Raw genomic sequence first — 15,116 nt, 5'->3', positions numbered from 1 at the left:
CTCACTCGCTCCCCCCGCGGGACTTACTTCATTTGCTTCACGATGGTGCTTTTTCCCGACTCTCCGGCTCCTGTTGGAAGAGAGATGAGGTGGGATAAGCGCGGGGGAAGAGGAGGAGGAGGAGAGGGGCGATGGGGGAACCGGCGGGTTCTCACCGAGCAAGAGTAGTTTCACGTCTTTGGCCGCGCTGATCCCGTCCTCCTTCAGGTTCTTCTCGATGGCCTTGCTCCGCTCCAGGGCGGCTCTTTCCTCAGCACTCAGGGTACATCCCATGGCGGCGATGAAAATTTAAAAAAAAAAAAAAAAATTAAAAAAAAAAGGGGGGGAGGGGGGATGCAGCCCCCGCCGCCTCGGCTGGCTCCCGCGGGCAGAGAGGAGGAGGCGGCCGGGGGGCAATAAAAGAATTAAAGCAAATGGCCGTGAGGCTCCGGGTAGCGCAGCGCCTCCGCGGCGGGGCTCCCGGCTCCCTCCTGCCCCTCTCTCCCCGCGCCCGAGCGCTCAGTGCATCCAGCGGGGCTGCAGCGGGCACGGCGAGCTCTTCCCGGCCGGGAGGCGGAGGCGGAGGCGGGGGAGGAGGTGGAGGAGAAGAAGGAGGAGGAAGCGGGTTGGCGGCGGGGGAGGGTGCGTCCCTCTCCCGTGCTCCCGACTGTCGCTGTCCCCTCCTCGGCGGGCGGCGGCGGAGCCGAATGGAGGCGCGGGAGCGGCGGCGGGCGGGCGGGCGGGCGGGAGGGAGGAGGGAGCGCGGGGGCGCGCCGGGCTGCGCGCTCCCGCCGGCCTCGCCCGTGACGCGCGCGGCTCGCGCATGCTCGGGGCCGCCCCACCCGGCCCGCGCCCGCTCCCGCTGCCCGCGGCGGGGCCGCCCGCGCTGCACGGGCGGAGGTCGCGGCCCCGGTGCCCGTCCCCTCGCCCCGGGCTCCGGCACCTTTCCCCGGAAGGGAGACGCCGTTGCTTGGGCTGCTGCCCCCCCGTTCCCGGTGACTCAGAGCTGAGGTCTGCCTAGGTGAAGGGTCTAAAGGGGAAGCCGTACGAGGAGCGGCTGAGGGCACTTGGCTTGTTCCGCCTGGAGAAGAGATTGAGGGCAGAGCTCATCCCTTCCTCGGGAGGGGCAGTGGAGGGGCAGCACCGATCACTCCTTGATGTGACAGGACCCGAGGGAACGGCTGGAGTTGTGCCGGGGGGGAATTAGGTTGGATATTAGGAAAAGGTTCTTCACCCAGAGCGTGCTTGAGCACTGGAGCTCCCCAGGGCAGTGATTACAGCACCAAGCCTGAAGCATTTCAAGAAGCATTTTGTCAAGGCTCTCAGGCACATGGTGTGACTCTTGGGGATGTCCTGTTCTAGGACGTCATCAGCCCCTGTTCATCTAGGGCTAGGAGTTGGACTCGATGATCCTCGTGGGTCACTTCCATCTCAGGCCATCCCACGGTTCTGTGGTCTGGCCCGGCAGCGCAGAGCTGAGTGCTCGGGGATGTGACAGCGGTGTGTGTACGTGGGCACTGGGCTCCCCTGGGCACTGCCCCGGGCACTGTGGGAGCCCTGGCTGCCCTGAGGGTCCCCCACAGCTCCTGCACCCACACCCTGTGCCTGCCCCCAGCCCACAGTGCTGTGTTTGTGACCTGACCTGCAAGGAGCCCTTTGGGAGCTCCTCACAGCTCAGGCACTTTGATCGACTCTTGCAACGTGAATCGTTTACATGCTCCATGCAAAGCATCAGGTTTCACCACCATGTTGGATTATGTTTTCCATCAGTGTAATTAACAGATGGTTTGGGTTTTTTGTGTTGCAGTGTGGTCACAGACTTCACCAGATGACCTGCCTTCTTTTCATAACCATTCCATGACATCTAACAGTGATTTAAGAATTCTAGTGAATTAAAGTCCCACAAGTTTCCTGGCAGGTTTTGCCATTTCAAAAGGATGGAAAAGAGAGAAGAAAACAAGTGTCAACAAGGAAAATAAAGTAAATAGAACTTTGTTTAAAATGCTTTCCTACAGGCCAAGACAAGTACAATATACTCAACTTTAATCCATAACATTGATTGATATGTGACAATCTAGCTATAAAAAGATCTAGAGAGGAAAGAAGTATTGAGCACAGCGAGGTAAAATGCATCAAACTAAAATGAGGATGATCAAGGATTGCTACCTGATCCATGGAAAGGACACCCACCATTTCAGTACACAAGAAATCTGCAAAGGGAGGTTTGGTTGTTCAGAAGTAGATGTGAATGCTGAGGCTGCTGATTTTGCCTCTAAAAGCCACTCCACCTCTCTGCCAAAAAGCACCCAGCTACAGCAGGCTTGACAGGAACATCCCTGTGCTGTGGGAAGGAAATGCAGGGCTGCCCCACAGGCCTCGGGGAAGGCAGGGAGCTGCTGTTTGTGCTGTTGGGTGTGGGTGACCATGTGGGTTTTCCACTTGGGACCTCTGATCACTGCCTCCTCTGTGATCATCTTACCTGCTGTCCTGAGTTCACCAGATCCCATATCCAGGACCATTTCCTTAGGGGTAAAAATATAATTTCTAATAGCACTTAGAGTATTTTAAGCATGAACTCACAGGCACTTTCCTTCCAGGCAACCATCATCTCCTCCCAGTGCTGTTTCCCATCCCTTCTTCCTCACAGAACATGCTCTTCCCATTATCCCTTCTGACCTCTGAAACAAAAGGGAAAAACAGGACATATGGTTAACGAAGTAAAGAGGGGGTATGAAAGAAAAGCAGACAAAAGAAAGCAAAAGGTAACTCAGTGTATTCTACTACACATTTGTGAGCTAATAGGTGCAGTATATTTGAATTTTGGGTAATTTATTTCTGGAAGCTCAGGGGACTGAGATGGACAAGCAAGCCTACAGCATGTCTTCAGTAGGGAATAAATGGAGATGGGTGCAGTTACAGAGCAGTTCCTGCTCTTTCATATTCGCACAAATCTCATGTGTAAAATCAATAGGATCAAAATTTCAATCAATAAGTTTCATTTCAATGGTTCTAGCCAGAGGGAATTACAAAAAGTGCCGTATAGAGAAAACACAATGAAGAAATCCAGAGGCAGTGTCCTCATGAGATGGCTGCATTTTCTTCCCGTCTCCTCCAGCAGCTTGCCAGTCTTGGACTCATATTGGGAAACTCTCCAAGGGTTTTACTAAGAGAATTAGTCTTTTGTATCAGCCTCTGGCTACTCGTTATCTGACAAATTTGTAGCCTGAGTTTCCTGCCATGGAGAAAATTATTTCTCTTCTTCTTGACCAGTGTGGAGTCTGCAGTCAGCCCTTTGTCCCATGAACATCCCCATTGCTACACAATAATCTGCTAATTTCTTTCTTAAGGGAAAATCAGAAATTGGCAAATCTTCTCCTTGCTCTCTCAGCTCTCAGAAAAATTCAGGGGAGCAGCTGTGAAATTGAGCCATTTCTAAGCCATTTTTTTTCTGCTGCTAACTGAGCAGAGCTGGTGGAAATGTTTCTTTCAAAATTTTCTTAGAGGGAAATTTAATTTTTTAACAAAATCTGCTTATTCATGGCAGATGAATTTCAAGAACATGAAAGAAAAAAGGTTGCCTCCTCCACCAAACAAAATGCATTCCAGCCTACTTGGCTTTTGAGATAAATATATTGAGTTTTGTTGCTGAAAAAGATGTTTCCATTTTTCAGGAGCTGACAGAACTCCTCTTTTAATAAAAAGTGGTTGCTGGTAGTAACAACTTCAGATGAAAATAGGCTTCTTTTTTTTTCCCCTTGTAAATGAGAGAACCTCTTCATTAAAGGTGGAGAGGAGGAACTTTCTTTCTGGCTATCCCTGCAATTAAACTATTTCATCAAGATGCATAAAGAACTCACTTGTTTCTGCTCAGACTGCTCTCTTCCAAACCTAAGAGTCAGCAGTGTATTTTAAGCAGAAGTCTTTATTCTCCTGTATCTGATCTGTGCCTCACCAAACCCAGCTTCTTTCTGCAATCAGTTTTCAAACATTGTGCTAGGAAAGTTAATCAGATAGTAATTTCTTTAAGAAGTGAAGGATGGTAACAGAACTGATGAATGCCATTGAAAAAGACTGTGCCAAAGTGATATTGTGGGGTAGATGACAACTTTATGATCTCACGTGTGTTGTCTTATCCTGGCTACTTCCAGACTGGGGAGAGATGAGCCTTCCAGAACACATCACCATCATGGGCTCTGCTACCTAGCTCAAGGGTTTGTAGAGTGCCCTGGCTTTCTTCCTAGAATCACAGAACAGTTTGGGGTGGAAGGGACCTTTCAAAGTAATCTAGTCCAACCCCTCCGAAGAGAGCAGGGACAACTTCAACTGGGCCATGTTGCTCAGAGCCCTTCCCAGTCCTGCATTAAATGTTTCCAGGAATGGAGCATCCATCACCTCTCTGGGAACCTACAGTGTTGCACCCCCCTCAAAATCAAGCATTTCTTCCTTATATCTAATTTAAATCTACCCTCTTCTAGTGTAAAACCATGATCCTTTCTTATCACAACAGATCTTACTGAAATGTTTGTTCCCACAGCTTGCCAGGAGGTAGTAAAGAGGGGTGAGAGAACTGTTCCATGGGCCTTGAGAAAGTCTCATAGCTACCACGGCACTCCCACCACCACCACAGAGATTGCAGTAGTATTGGAGGGAACACCACATAGGTTCCATCCCCGTAATTAGTTGATATTGCAGGATCAGCACATCCTCAGAGAACTGGTGGGTGGCAAGCCCAGAATGATGTGACCATAGGAGGAAAGCTGCAAAGCTCTGCAGCTCGTCTTTTCCCTCCTACTTCAGTGTTGTTCTGTCCGATCTATAATCTTATATTCCTTTGGTGTAGTTTTAATGTACATGCTAATGGAACGGCCACCAATCCCACAGAGAGATAGCGATGCATTCTAGTAGATCTCACCATTAGGAAGTTTTGCCTGGATATTCAGCTTAATTTTTCATTCTTTAAATTGATGTCAATTACCCCTCAGCTAAACCTAGTTATGCAGTGGAAGACAGGTTTAAAATACTGCATGATCTCACTAAATTGGAGAAATGGACAGAAATCAATACAATGAGAGGCAATAAGAACGCCCATAAAGGTTAAGTGGTTGATGGAGGAAGAATTAATGAAATGCACAGATACTAGGTTAAATTGCAAATATCCTTACTTCACTCTTACTCACTCCATACCCCACAAATAAGTTCTACTCCAGCAAATCAAATGAGGAAGCACCTTAGAATTTGTCTCGCGATTTGGAGAAGTAGAGATGAGTATTAAGGGAAGAGATGGTCTAAAGTGGATTTATTGTGTGGAAAATTGGCTACAAGGCAAGAATGAGACACCAAGAGTCAAAAAAAAAAGTGACCTGTTGATAAGATTATGACCTGCAATACAATTGGTGTCAAGAAATAAGTTGGACAGCCTGATGAAGTCTAAAGAAATGCAGAAAAACCTACTTTTGTTGTTAGTTTTTCATACCTGTCTGGGTGGACAATGATAACTACAGTACCTGAGAGTCACTGAGAGTTTCTGTCTTGAAATCGGGTGAAGTTTTTGGGCTAGGGCTTCTGGGGTTAACACATTTGCATGGCAGAGAGATACAACAGCTTGTCTTCAAAGTACTTGGAACTAACCTTAGAAAGTTTTCTGTTCAGGTCTGTCATGCCACGGAGAGAAGAACGGGATGTATTCTGAGGAAAGTAACAAATGCCAGAGGGAAGATCTGCAGGGGAAGCTGAGGAGAACTGCATGTACCAGGGCTGGAGGAGGTCCTGGGGCTGGTTTGTCTACCAGTCCCAGAAGACAGCAGCTGAATGAAAGCACTGCTCAGTACTGTGGTTCAAACCAATGATTTCCTGAGGATCCGCATCAGTTTCTGTACAATAAAGTTTTTTTTTAAATATAAAAGTAAAGAATTATACTACTTATTGTTAAAAGAAATTTATTGTGTGGCCTGAAACAGGGCATTACCTAAGTTTGCAGAGGGTCCCAAGTTATGTTTTCTCTCTTGTCAATAACCCTTAATGTGGTATGAGCTTCTCTCTTTTTTTTCTGCAATGACTTTCAACTCCCAGCTCTAAGGAGTCTTTGCAGTGTCAATGTTTTCCATTTTCTAGTGGTTCAGGCACACATGGTGGTTAAAAGACTGGTAGACCTACAAAAAAAAAATCAGAAGTGAAATTATTAACTCTTTTGCTGCTGATCATTGAGAGGAAATCAGTACAGTTTCTCTTATGGGTATTTTTATTGTTGGGGACAGGTTTACATAATGATGGGCTATTTTCTACCCCTTCATTTGATCCAATTTCTGCCTGTATGGTAGTGCAGATATTCGTCCTTTGATGGTGATGGGAGAATCTAATGGAACAGAACTGAAAGCAGGGAAGAAGCAGACATCTATCCACTTTCCCCAGTAAGAAATATGTAACAGCATGGGTGATTCAGCAGGTGCACCAGTAACCTTGGAAAGCCACAAAACTGAAGCTATGCAATTTTGTCCTTCAGGCAAGAGTGAAATGGTGCCAAAAATGAGACAGAGAAGCTGCTCCTGGCTTGGAATTTGATGATGACAAGGATCTGTCAGCCCTTTACTATTCCTATTTTCACAACATCAAGGGTGATGATTTAGTAGGAATCAAATTATTCCAGCCACAATCCAGGAGTGCTGGTTAGAGGCAAGGTCTTGATTACTCTGTGTAGGAAAATCAGTCATTGCTTGGTCTTGGTGAAACTGAGCTTAACCTTCTGCATTAAGCATTCAAGCTCAGACATGCAACTGATTGCACACAAGTGTCATTTCATTCAGCTACTGTCATCAGATGCAAGACTTGGATAGACAATTAAAGCAGCTCCATTTACAGCACTTCAGGAACATTCCTGTTTTTATACAAATGCTATCCAGAAACCTTGCAGCTCTTATGCACACAAGTAGTCCTGATGAGTGATCTTATTGAGGAATGCTAATTCAGTCCCTGAAAATATCAGTGTATACTTATAAGATTCACAGCTCTCAGAAGCTAGCTCCAAGTACAAATATACCATTAGTTACATACAACTCCTGCACTTTTTCCTCTGCAAAAACCTCTCAGGTTTTTTTTTTTCACAGAATTATCATTGTTTTTCTATCAAAAATACCTGTTAAAATATTAAAAGAAGCATTGGCTCTACCAAGTGTTGTTTCAATGTTATGCAGTGCTTCCTGACTCTAAGTACTGATGTGATTCACAAAGGCTGGCTTTAGCTGACAGAGGCTGTAATCAGTGGAGGAAAAGAGACACTCCTCTGGAGGATGAATAACAGGAATCATCTCTCACCTCTGATTTTGAAGAGAGCCTACAGACTGGCTGTCCTTGGCTGAAGCTAACCTTCGTGAGCATCCCTCACAATGCCCTAAGACAAGGACTTGCTTTCACTGGGAGGGGATGTGGGAGAACAAATTCTGTACATGCAAAACAGGCAGTGGTATTCTGAGAAGGTCATGTTGGGGGAAATGACATCTCGGGCAAGAACGAAACAGTACCTGAAGCAAACGCTGTATTTGGAGGATCAGTGTACTCAATTAATATCAAAATATTGGCTGGATGCTAAACCTGATCCAGGTTCAAAAAGCAGAAGAAAACCGTCATGTAGAAAAGATCCATCAAAGGTTATTAAATACAGAAAATTACTGCCTCTGGCTAAAGCTGTCCCCAGGTGACAGACTGTCAGGAGCATGAGTTCAGGAGGAGAGGCTGCAGTGCTCTATCCCTCCTAGTGCAGCCTCCACTGGCCTTGGAGAGAATCAAGGAGGCTGGGCTGGGCAGCTCATCAGTCTGCTGTGGTGTGCCATCCTTGCCTACTGAGTTTGGCTGTGGCCAGCAAATACCATGAAAATTGCCAAGAGCAGGGTGTTGCCCTGGGAGCTACTGTTGGCTCTTTCTTATGGCTTCACCAGGCAGCAGTGAAACTCCCCTTAACTTTGGTGATGTCAGAAACTGAGCATCTGGCCACCTCAAGAGACTTCTACATTAATGACTAAAATGTTGAGAAATGCATTGTCATAGCATGAGGCATTCAATTTCTGTAGTAGTCCAGCTTGTCTGAGATATATTTCATTGTTGCCTGGACCAGAAGATCCAAAAATTGTCTGAAAATGCTTATTCTGTGGCTGAAGAAGAGTTTTTCAAATGTACTGCATGAGTTCCCTGATCTACTAACAAAATTGTGTCCAGGAGGTTTGTGTGCTGGGGTGGGATCTCTGGCAACCTGCACTGATAGTTCACATGAATATTAAGCTGGCTACCTCTTGCTTTCTCAAATTCATGGACTGTTGTATTCTTTTCTTCACCTCATTTACTGCTGGAAAACAATTACACTAAATTTTTAAACACTTGTCCTATTCCACTTTATGGCAGGAGGTGACATGAGACATAGGTAGTCTGATAGTTTGGTGTTCTTTTTTGGGATGAACAGATATGTAAATATAAGTTATTAATATCTTGTTGATTTTTTTAAACCTTTGGAAAAAACAGATGACACATTAGCATACACATAAGATGGTATTTCTTCCTACCCTCTCTTTTTCTTTACTTGATGTGAAGAACAAAGTAGGTCAATGAGAAGGGTTTTTTAAGTACTGAAGATGAATGTGGTAGGACTTACCCTGTTGATGGAGGAAGGATTAATGAAATGCACAGATACTAGGTTAAATTGCAAATATCCTTACTTCACTCTTACTCACTCCATACCCCACAAATAAGTTCTACTCTAGCAAATCAAATGAGGAAGCACCTTAGAATTTGTCTCACGATTTGGAGAAGTAGAGATGAGTATTAAGGGAAGAGATGGTCTAAGGTGGATTTATTGTGTGGAAAAATGGCTACAAGACAAGAATGAGACACCAAGAGTCAAAAAAAAACCTGCAGAGCTGGAGTTGTTTGGAAGAGAGAAAATTCTGGCTGTATGTAAGCCCACCTCCTTCAACAGGCTAATGCCAAGGTAGAATTAAAATGTGTTTTTGCTAAGAAAGAAAGGATCTTAGCAGTTATTTTTTCTTCCTGATGATAATCAGTGGTTGTAGAGGGTTTGGTGGTTCATGTGACAGCTGTAGACCTCTTGTCTCCCAGGACAGCCCTGACCTACACAAGCTGAACACCAGAGGCACATTTTGGAATGCCACCTGTACTCCTGGCAGGAGGAGGATGGTTCGGGAGGGGTCTCTGACAGCTCAGCACTACAAATGTTATCAAGCAAATAAAATGTGCCTCCCCCACACTGTCTACTTTAGCATGTGATCACAAAATAATCAAACCAAAGTCCAGCAATGAACTGAGGATATATCCTGGGCAGTTTTGACATAAAAAAGTAGGGAGGTCATTTATTTCCTCTATCCATTGTAGCAAATGGGTCATACTGGCTGGCTGGCTTGGGAATAAATACAGGTTAACCTCCTAACCAACTCTATAGGAAATCAGTCTCAGTGAATCCAAGCTAAATGAAGAGATATAATGGATATATTTGAGGAAAGAAAAATCTGCTTGCAGTGTGGCTGGGCTGCTGGGTGAGTGGGTTCCTGGGCTCACCCTCCATTCCTGTGTGCCCTGACGAGCCAGAGGATTTTTGGAATGATCAAATCATGGTAAGGCTGCACAGTGGTGCACCCCTTGATCACACCATTCCAGGAGGAGCCCAGGAGGGGTTCTTGTGGTACTTGGTCACCATCCTGAGCCGTCTCTGATGAGCAAGTGGCTTCCCTGGTTGCTGGGTGATGGCAGCACTGAACAGCAGCACAAACACATGCTTGTGTTGCTGGGTTGGTCCAAGACAGGGGCTGGTAAAGCACAAATCTCTGCCTGTTTTTCTCTTTCCACGTAAGAACTTCAGCCCCATGCCTTACTCTCAGGTCCTGGTCTCTGCTTAGCCACAGTGAAACTTCAGTGTGTTTTCCTGTGCAATATAAGACAAAAAGGAAATTAGGCTGTGCATTACTATCAGGAGGGTCACAAAGAGGAGAGGACCCCAAATCCTGGGTGCCATCTGGAAAGCAGCTGATTTGTGAAAATCCTTTTCACAATTTATTTTACAGTGCTATGGATAAATACATCCCAAGTTCTCAAGCATTTGCTCAAGTTGCAGTAACAGGGAACATTGCAGGGAACAGAAGAACAGGGCACTGAATCCTTAAGTATATACAGAGTTATCAAATGATACCTAAGTTCCTTGGGTTATGACCATAGCAGGACTTGTAGGTCCCTACTGTCTCCCTTCTAAAATCTCCATCTTGTTCCACTAGACACATGGGAAGAACAATGAAGTGTGTCTGAATAACTTTTGTGATTGTATAGGGCAGATGGAAGTCTAACAAAATTCATTACTTTATAGAAAAAAGTGAAAAAGCCTTCTCTGAAGAAAATCTGAATCTGTAAAAATCTCAGGTTTCTGAAAGCCTTCTTGAGGCCATGTTTTACATTTCCTCTTTTCTTCCTGTTTTTTCTCCAGATTTTTTCTCCTTCTCTCTTAACTCTCTTTCCTCATTTCATTCCACACTGCTAGTCCCAGGGTTTTTTTCTTGCTCAAATTCCTGCTCCCTTTTAGAGAGCATGGGGGTAGCTGGGAAGATGTCTGTGAGTCACAGATAAACAGTCTCCACTGTGAGTAACTATTTCAGATCTTGCCATGCAATGACACAGGGTGCTGTCGGTGCCTGTTAAAGAGAAACCCTCCTTTGGGAGCATGTCCTTGCTGATGAGGAAGTTTTGTCTTCCAAATACCTTTTAACCCATACTTTTGTCTGCGTTTGCTTGTCTCAAGACAAAACTCAGTAGCTGCTGTTGGAGGTGGCAAGGTGAGGTGACGTGAGCCTGTGGGTGCGGGTGCCCTGCTCTGGCTTTGCTTGCTCTCTGCACTGCCAGGAAGCTCTCTGAAGGTGGTTGGACACAGTTTATTTGCACAAGGCTGGGTGCTGCAAGAATTGCGCTTATGTGCCTTCAACTTAGAGCAGAGCAGATCTTGACAGGGGGATGTGTTTTCCCACCCTATGTTTGAGTGGGAGATTTTGGAAAAACAGCCATTATTTGGAGCAATATGAACACACTTTGTAGCAATCCCCCAGCCACCCTCCATGCCAGTGTGACAGCCTGATGTGACACTGCTTGGGGGCCAGATTTAGGGAGCAGGAGGTGCCCAAGGCCTCTTCTTTGGGTTTCCCAAGAGGTGTTTCTTCTGGGATCACTTGGTATGATGAGATGAAGAGCTGCAGGTTTTGTGGCATGCTGCCCATGTTCCCATGGCTGTGGCATTTCAGGAAGGTGCATCAGGATCTGCTTTGCAAGTCCTAGTTTTGCTTGCCAGGAGATTTTCCCTGTTGATGTCCCTGTGGTGGTGTCCCTGGGTGGGCACCATGTGAGAGCAGAGCTGTTGTTTCCTACTGGCAAAGAGCAACTGAGGCAGCTCCAGTCTGTGCAGTGCCTTTGCTGATACAAACACTTTTGCTTTTCCCCTGTGACAGGACAATCTTACCTTGGTTTGCTTGGCTTTATTGAGAGAAACAAGCTGAAGGGGTAGGAGTTATCTGAAACTCCCACTCATCTGCCTGGTACATTGCTTCTCTTGCAGAATATTTAGCTTTCAGGCCATGGAGACTGCATCAAGCTTCATCAGCTGATGTTGAATGTTTTTGAAGTTTCAATTGCTTCCTTGCCCGAGATGGAGCTATCATTTTTATTGCTTTGGTTGCTTAGGCAGGGAAAGGGAAAGATGAGCAAATCAGTACAGCCCTCTTGAATTAGGATTGATTTTCATGAATTCTTCTTGTTGATTTTGAAACACAATTGTTTCTAAAACATTTAATTGATTGAGGTTTTTCTTTCTCCATTCTTTTCAGCAGCATTTGTCCTCAGCCATTTGCCACTGCTGGGAGAGGAAAAAAAAAGAAAATAAGCTCTGTGTGAGATCAAGATTTCAACGCATTACACACCAAAACATTTGTTGCTATTTACTTTTAAAAGTGCCCTTCTGAGGCTGCATGGCTACAGCTGCCATCTGTTCGGGATTACGCTTTGGAACTCCTGGTTTCTCTGCAAACCTCCTGCCTGGCGCTGCTCCGTTGGCAGAGGGAAGAGGTGCTGGGGACAGGGCTGGCTGCAGGGGAACAGCACCTTCACAGCTGGAGCTGGTCAGGAGACCACCAAGATGGAAGAGGATTGCAGTTAGTGAAGGTGACTCCAGAGTGCTTTTTCCAAGATTCAGTGAGATATTCATTAGGTGCTCGTTGAAACGCCAGAGAGGGCCATGACAGGAGTGTTGCTATTCATCTCCTCTCTTTAGTCAGGCAGCAGGGGGATGTGACCAGCGTGTGCCTGGGGCCCTGGCAAAGCCTCTGCCCAGCTCAGCTTCCGAGCTGTGTCATGTGGTGGCAGAACAGAGTTTATCAAGGTGCTGGGGAAAAACATCATCCCCTGAAGTGGCAGGAGCATAACTGTGTCCTGGAGCCCATCTCTTAGGCAGAGTAACTTCCAGTGCTGGAAATCCCTCACAAGTGTGTGACAGCCTGAAAAATGCTTTTTCGCACACAAGCAAATGCGCACATCAGTTGGTGAATCAACTGAGGGAGGTTTTCTTCAGGAGCCAGTGCAGGCTGTGTTTAGTTCTATCTTTTGGAAGTAAAGTGCTTTTCCAGTACAAGAAACATGAGGTTTCATTGTCGTGTGGTCTTTTTCTCTGGTTTTCAAAACAGGTTTGTGGATTAGGTCTAAGCAAATTCTCTGGGATTCATTTGGCAAGGAAAATGATGGAGCTCCTATTGCCAGATGTGCAATATGTCCCTGCTCTGGACCCACAATTTTCAGTAGATCCAAGAGCCTTCACTAGTCCCTCCAGGTGGTGGGAAGCTGGATCCAGTGATCAGCCACAAACCCAATGGAGATGCTGGCACAGCATTTTCCTCCCTTGCTTGGATCTTGCTTACAAGCTCTGATGGCAACAGATGCTAATTATTAACGTAACAATCGTCACCTTTGTGGCTGTATCTGTTCTCTACACGTCCCTGTACCCTTAGCCCATCCCAGCTCTGACATCACTGGTGTGACAAATGGTTAAACTACGCAGGAGCCTGAAGATGGGTCTGTGTTTATGAGCTTTGCAAATCAACAAAATGATGTAATAAAGGCTGAAGGCAGGGTATTGCTTGGGCCTGCATCAGGGAATTCTGCCTGCCTGAAAGGGTCCTGCTTTTTGCAACATGGGCTTCTGAGACCAACTTTATGAAATTGCTCATAGACATGAAAAATGAGCAGTGTTTTTCACAAGTATTCAGCAAACAAGAATTCTTCTTGTGCCAGTGCTGTGCATATGAAGGAAACCTGTTTCTCTGGGCCAGATTCTGGATGTCTTTTTGCATTTTTTGACTTGTGGGCTTGGATATCTGGAGAAGGTCTGAATTATGGATAATACAGTAACTCTGTTCCTCTGGGTTCCCAATATGTGCTCTGAGTCCCCAGTATACTTCTACTACAGAGGCTAAATGGATCTGCTTTTCTAGATAGTCTCTTGCTCAGATTTGTAATTACAGCCAGAAATAATAAATTTTTTAGAAACTGACAGAGTTTAACCTCCCAAGCAGTGAGCAGTTTTTAAAAATTGCCCTGGTGCTTCTCAGTGACTTGAGTAAATTAGAGAAATATATCCTCTCATGTGCTTCTTGTCTATTTACTTACCCTTCTGCTGCCCAGAAATAATTTGCACAGCTAGCGAAGAGGCAAGCCAAGACAGCATCCCTGTTTATAGCAGCACTGCCATTTGGAGGATCTATTCTTGCTTTGGATCACCCTGGCCATGCAAACCCCAGCCTCAGAGCAGCACAGTGGGCTCAGTGTTGGCACCTGCCATTCCTCAGCCAGCCCAGGGAAGATGGTTTGGGAGAAATCAGTGTGGTTCTGTGGCTTGATTCTCAGCTTTCAGTGGTAAGGAGCTGCTCTATCTTTGGTGTGCACAGTACAGGTGCTCCTGTGGAGCCCTGGGATGCTCTCATCCAGTTATTTTGGTTCACACCCCAGATTTTATGGGTTTGTCACTAATCACTTTACATAAACAAGGTGGAAACATACGCAAGGTTGGTTGTATAGAGGTTTTGCACTTGCTGGACCATGGCAACTCAGAAAAAGTTTCTATGAACCTGGTGCCAGGTTTGTGAGGAGCTGAGGATGGGGAGGAATTTCTTTGCTCTTTATGTGGCCAGATAGGCTATGCTGTGATGTGCAAGCATTTAGCAGGTCTGTTCTGGAACTAAACTACATGTTAGAGCTTTTCATTTCCTCTCAAAGGAATGTTTTTTTCCTTTTTCCCCCTTGGTATCTGTGTCAATAAGATCTGGACTGAAATCATGCCAGTGCTTTTCCAGATAATATCACCAAATGCAGGGGAAAGGAATAATGCACTTCCTGGATGGGTCCCTGGGGGCTTGCAGGGCTTCTGGTGACTGTAGGGATTCTGGCTGTGGGCAGAGAATGAGGCAAGAAGCATCTGGACAGCACTGGGCTGGGAAGGCAGTGGACAATTTTTTCTTGGACTAATCACGTCAGGCAATGGAGCCAGCAGCAAACTGTGTCATGAAGAATGTAAAATATTGGCAACATCCCAGGCTTTTCCATTAGGGCTGGATTTCCCATCTCATCTCCCTCTTTCCTCAAACCTGTGTTGATGCTGTTTTTTTCTTGAAGAATTAAAGTATGTCAGATTCTGGCTTCTGTCAGGTCACAGTGTTGTCAACCCAGGCATCCTGCCATAGCCCAGTAGAGTCTCAGGGACTCTGCTCTCTAAGGTTACAAAATTAAGGCTTGAATTGTAATAGAGAAATAATCTTTTCAAATTCTCCTTTAGCCCATGCAATTCTGACCATCTCCATATTCATATTGTAAGTGGGTTTTATAAATTTGCTGGAAAAAGCAAGGGATAGTTTGCATTCTCCTTGCTGGAAAACAACATTGTTTAACCCTTTAGGTCTGATAGGTGTGGCTGGAGGGAATGGACTGGCTTTTGCTGAAGGCTGGGGTTAAATTTGAGAGGCACATGGGAGCTGAGACACAAGTGTGACCTTTCCCTGACCAGGTTTCCAGCACTCCAAGGCTGACCAGCATTGTGGTTTGCAGCCCCTCCAATGCTGGAAGGC

General features: G+C 45.8%; 1 protein-coding gene and 3 long non-coding RNA genes across 5 annotated transcripts in view; 1 reads left to right on the top strand and 3 right to left on the bottom strand.

Moving 5' to 3' along the window:
* GNAO1 (G protein subunit alpha o1) overlaps window positions 1-691 on the bottom strand; it is a 142,358-nt gene extending 141,667 nt beyond the window's left edge. The window contains exons 1-2 of one of the 2 annotated variants that reach the window (XM_053952676.1): window positions 156-691; window positions 28-70 (exon numbers count right to left, since the gene is read on the bottom strand). In XM_053952676.1, the coding sequence (XP_053808651.1) occupies window positions 28-70; window positions 156-273 (161 nt within the window). In that variant the 5' untranslated portion in view covers window positions 274-691. The remainder of the gene's footprint in view (window positions 1-27; window positions 71-155) is intronic. The other variant, XM_053952677.1, reaches the window with a different exon arrangement.
* A 144-nt stretch (window positions 692-835) lies between these two features.
* On the top strand, window positions 836-5,869 carry LOC128793476 (uncharacterized). The gene is made up of 4 exons (XR_008432816.1): window positions 836-990; window positions 1,787-1,959; window positions 2,577-2,741; window positions 5,629-5,869. It is a non-coding gene; the product is annotated as an uncharacterized LOC128793476 (long non-coding RNA).
* A 3,578-nt stretch (window positions 5,870-9,447) lies between these two features.
* On the bottom strand, window positions 9,448-10,237 carry LOC128793334 (uncharacterized). The gene is made up of 2 exons (XR_008432781.1): window positions 10,163-10,237; window positions 9,448-9,898 (listed from the first exon to the last, which is right to left on the bottom strand). It is a non-coding gene; the product is annotated as an uncharacterized LOC128793334 (long non-coding RNA).
* A 1,210-nt stretch (window positions 10,238-11,447) lies between these two features.
* LOC128793713 (uncharacterized) lies at window positions 11,448-12,933 on the bottom strand. The gene is made up of 3 exons (XR_008432871.1): window positions 12,790-12,933; window positions 11,950-12,122; window positions 11,448-11,863 (listed from the first exon to the last, which is right to left on the bottom strand). It is a non-coding gene; the product is annotated as an uncharacterized LOC128793713 (long non-coding RNA).
* Window positions 12,934-15,116: the final 2,183 nt, after the last annotated feature.

Source organism: Vidua chalybeata, chromosome 11 (assembly GCF_026979565.1).
Source record: "Vidua chalybeata isolate OUT-0048 chromosome 11, bVidCha1 merged haplotype, whole genome shotgun sequence".
Classification (NCBI taxonomy): Eukaryota; Metazoa; Chordata; class Aves; order Passeriformes; family Viduidae; genus Vidua; species Vidua chalybeata.
Note: the sequence above shows the minus strand (reverse complement) of the source record. Positions and strands in the feature narration are given on the sequence as shown.